General features: G+C 40.3%; 1 protein-coding gene across 1 annotated transcript; it reads left to right on the forward strand.

Moving 5' to 3' along the window:
- Positions 1–637: 637 nt before the first annotated feature.
- Positions 638–2,907, forward strand: LOC135079100 (uncharacterized). Its single transcript, XM_063973698.1, has 2 exons — positions 638–2,210; positions 2,397–2,907. Exons 1-2 carry the CDS (start codon positions 680–682, stop codon positions 2,846–2,848), a joined length of 1,983 nt encoding a protein of 660 aa, XP_063829768.1. The 5' UTR covers positions 638–679; the 3' UTR covers positions 2,849–2,907.
- Positions 2,908–4,534: the final 1,627 nt, after the last annotated feature.

Consider the following 4,534-nt stretch of genomic DNA (forward strand, 5'->3'; position numbering starts at 1 on the left):
TAGCGGTGGTACTAACGAACGCTCCCCTCTCTCCCCTATCAGAACATGATCCCTTGCACTCGAGTCATCCGACAGATCCTCTAATGAAACAATTTGGCACACGCTCCCGTACCCTCGGTTGATTTATTGGGCACACCTGAAGCCAAACTGTAACATATACGATACATAGTACACATATTAAGCTTAGCATATCAATATACCTTGCTTGGCCCTTTCTTTCAAATGTTTAGATATCTATCATACCTAGTTATAATAACATTTAACATACCTACTTGAAATATAGCTTTTTGTTTTACATAGCTAGAAAGGCTGTAAGGCTTATAATATAAGATCTATAGGAGCAAAGTATCATTGATAAGTGTTGGGAAAACGGGAAAATTATTCAAACGGTTTTCAGTGTAACGAAGTTGCAGGCACAGGCCTTGTCCAGGAGGGCGAATTCGCCGCGAATGTCTTCGCGCGAACACGAGCTTATGTATGACGCGAAGGGCACAACTATTTTAGTAAATAAATAGACTATAAAGACACGAATATAACCTCCTTGTTTCGATTTCTTTAATCAATTTCATTCATCTTTGACTGACGTGAAATTGGCAAGCAAGAAGATAAACAAACTTCATTTGGTGTCATTGTCATTTTGTGTTTTGTACAGTTTTATTTTATAGTCGCTTTATTCAAAATGTATGTTTTAACGATATTGTTAATGTTCGTTATCCCTACAAAGACAGTAATACATGCGTACGAGTACTCCATCAATGTTGGAACTGTATTATTCTCTCCTTCGGACAGACGTAAGACTCATTGGAGCAAGACTGAGTTGGGCCTGATAAGAGCTCGACGATATTTTCAGGAACTGCTACCTCCACCAAGTTTCATAGATACATCAAACGAGGATTACATACACACGCTGCTCAAATACTTCAAAGACACCTATGCTACCATCAAAAGAGAAGCAGAATGCCCAGTCTCTGACAACCTAATGACAACAGCATTCTCTGATGCTTTGGGAGGCTATCTAAAACTTTGGGTGCTACCCATTTCAAAACTATCGTTCTACGGAGGAACTGTTTCCCAGGATAACATTGTAAAACTTTACAATTTTCACAATGAGATCAAAAGGTATATGGGGACAGATGGCATAGGCTGGCGGAGTCCTGATAAGATTCTACTCAAGTCTATAACGATAAACATTGCTCCACCACGACATATTACTAGAAGTATGAAGAATGCGTGTCAGCATCTAGCGTATTATGAGAAAACAGATCATGGTCTATCTATTCCTACCCCTCACATTGATTGGGAAGACGATTCACACACAATGTTTGTGCCTCTTCGCAACCAGTCATTGATTCCTCTTGATTCACCTAATTACCCCAATACCTTATTCAAATACTACGATGCAGCCAAAAACTGTATAGACGAGAGTAACAATGCTGATCAAGCAGAATTCGATGACAGATTTCAATCATGGCTGAGCACAGATGTCGTGCCGCATCTCAGTGATGAGAACGTCTACTTACCTCTGGGCAGTGTACTGACATTAGTCAACAAATCGAGGGCCCTGTGTGACAGAGTCTTGAATATTTACGATTCCAAAATCAAACCGACAAATCGCCACTACGTGTTATTTGGTTTCCCTATAGATTTTACCTCAAAGAAAACCTGGATCATTGGATTGATATTGTTTCTTGAGGTCGCCTGGTGTATCCCAGCTTTAATTTACTTGGCATTTGCAAGAAAAAAGAAGAAAAAGCAGCAGAACAACATCTACACCCTCCTGGACGCTTGCCGAAATAAAGCAAAGAGAACCAAAAATGACAATGTCTTTCAAGGCATCTCATACAAAATGAAACATCAAAATCAAGGATTCAAGATTGAAAATCGGCCACGTTCAGAAAACCTTGAATTAGAATCTCATTTCATCCCATCTGATTCGCGGGGCTCCATCGCCACGGACACAAGATCATATTTCGGGTCGAATGCTTGTTCCGCTGTGAGCGTGATCCATGAGACTAGGCCACCGCCGTTAAAGTCGTCATTGAAGAAGATACGCAGCTCACATACAGCTCCCATACAGCAAACTGTATCAATGAAGCAGTCAAGGTCAAACAGAACCTGCGCCTCGGGAAAGAGGCCGTGCAATTGCAAAAAATGCACTCCACAGCAGAGTGCGACCACCAACAGCTACAGCACTATCCCAACGGAACTAGGTAAAACTATTTCATCTTTAAAAGAAATGCATGAGCCTTTAGATACAACAATATCAGGAATATCCAATACTACCCACGTGAAATCCTCGAGTGACCTTAAACGTAAAAACATACCTTCTATACATATTGCTACACCAGTAGTTTCAGGTGAAATGGCTAAAGATTGTCCTTGTCTTGCCTGTTTAGAGTTGGAAGCTGAAGTTGGGAGTGAGATAACCATCGTGAATCAGGAGAACAAAGCGCCTGAGGTGTGCTTTGACAAGAATGTGGCGATAAATATGGACGATGAGGCCAAGCCGGATAAGAAGTGCAAAAACGTGGGGCTGAGGCTAGAATCTGGTCGGCCTTACTTGGAGATAAAGATTGATAAGCCGCAGGCAGAGATAAGCGTGGGGATTGGGGGCATATTTGATCCTTTGAAGGGTATAAAGCGGAGCAAGATCCCGAAAAGGCTTCCGAAGACGAGCACTTGTCAGATGACGAATACACCACCGTCACCTCCAAGAAAGGAATCCCCTCCACCAAAGATGAAGAGCCAAATACCTCAGCTGAAGAAAAGACCTGTAGATGACATTGACGTGCAACTACGTAGGCCTTCGGGCAGGCGTAAAGATAGTAAACTAAATGTAACTTTGTAATTTTAGCTTACGTATAGTGTAATCTTATTTTGTATTGGTGTTAATATATTGGTTTTAGGAGTCCAGCTGGTGTTTGTTTTTTTCTTTCACACTTTCATCACTTAAAACATAATTTATAGGCAACATAAATAGGATTAGGTAACAATTGCAGGAAGGCGCTAGACGCAGGCCGCTACCAACCGGGCAACAGGGAAAGCATTGGAGGAGGCCTATGTTCAGCAGTGGACGTCCTATGGCTGAGATGATGATGATGATGAACAATTACAGGTGATCGTACAGAATACATTTAGGGCCAGAATATTCGCTGCTGCTAGGATAATAACAATTTTTGCTACACCAATAACACCCATAAATTCAAATAAAGTTAGTTGCGCACTACACCGGCTAATCACTTTGACGAATTTATCGAGTTCGGGAGGGCCCGGTGAATTATGGCGCCTGCGCTCAGGTGGCGCGGCACCGCACTAATCTGTCATTACGGCGCCACTTAGCGAATGAGGCTCGGACCTCGGGTTTGGTATAAATATTAAATATTATACTGATCCTGAGTGTTGGTTTGGGTATTTCAGGTTTGAGTCAAGCTGAAATATAATTCAAGTTTCCTAGGGACAAACTTGGCATACCTAAACTACACTGTTTTAGATACAGGTAGCAATTATAGTCACATAGGAGTCGTGGGCATCTGAGGCAGTGGATAGGATGACTGAAACACGAATGCTCTTATTAGGAGTTCTAATTTAGGACTGTCTGTAGTAATCACTGAGTTACAGTGACATGCAAATCTTTACAAAGTTGTGGGATCCACCTGAAAAAGCCAATTTTATCAAGGTTTTTCTAATAAATATTGATTATAAACATTGTCCGGTGAGCTAGATAATTATGTTCTTTCAGCTGTAACGCCTACAGATAGCAGCTTTTAAAGGACGTGTGTGAGTTGACTTTTGACAATTTTATAGAGTCCTTAGATAATAAGTCTCGTAACCCTGCATTGATAACCGTGTTAGCTATACACTAAATCAATGAAAATGCCTTGAAAAATCCTTGCAGATGTTCCGAATCTCTTAACCAATTAAGGGTGTCTATAAATTAGGGGGTGCTCAGGACAATTTGGCCGCTAATCCCGTGTCGATTGAGGATTATCCCGACAATCGCTGTAATCCACCGCATTAGGACTGGCCCGCTATTTATTGGGAAGTGGTCACCCTAAGCGATCCGTCTTGTGGGTAGTTGCTAGTTGAAATAGATTTCGGTAAATCAGTTGGAGTGAAGAATGGGCAATGAGGTTTATTGTTTGGTTCGATATTGAATTAATTGTAAGTTATTCAGGTATTATACAATTAAGTATTTATACTGCCAATCTGGGCACAAATTGATTCTGCAAATCTTGTCTCATATGATCGACTATTTATTATTCAGCTCAGTTCATTGCTATGCAATAAACATAATTATTTCTCAATTCAAAGGCACAAATCTTTCCATTTCAACTCGTACTTTTCAATAGAATTAAACAATAGGTACTTGTTTCTTTAAAGAAATCAAATAGAGTCATTGATTTGTAAAATAAGTGACGTCAAAGATACATAACACTATACAAAATGAATGTGATTGATAGAATAAAAGGTGAGTGAAGATAATGGTGCAATTTCAAAGCAGGATTAATCTAAAATATACGTTAAGTGACGAAAC

This window comes from Ostrinia nubilalis, chromosome 16, assembly GCF_963855985.1.
Source record: "Ostrinia nubilalis chromosome 16, ilOstNubi1.1, whole genome shotgun sequence".
In the NCBI taxonomy this organism is placed as follows: domain Eukaryota; kingdom Metazoa; phylum Arthropoda; class Insecta; order Lepidoptera; family Crambidae; genus Ostrinia; species Ostrinia nubilalis.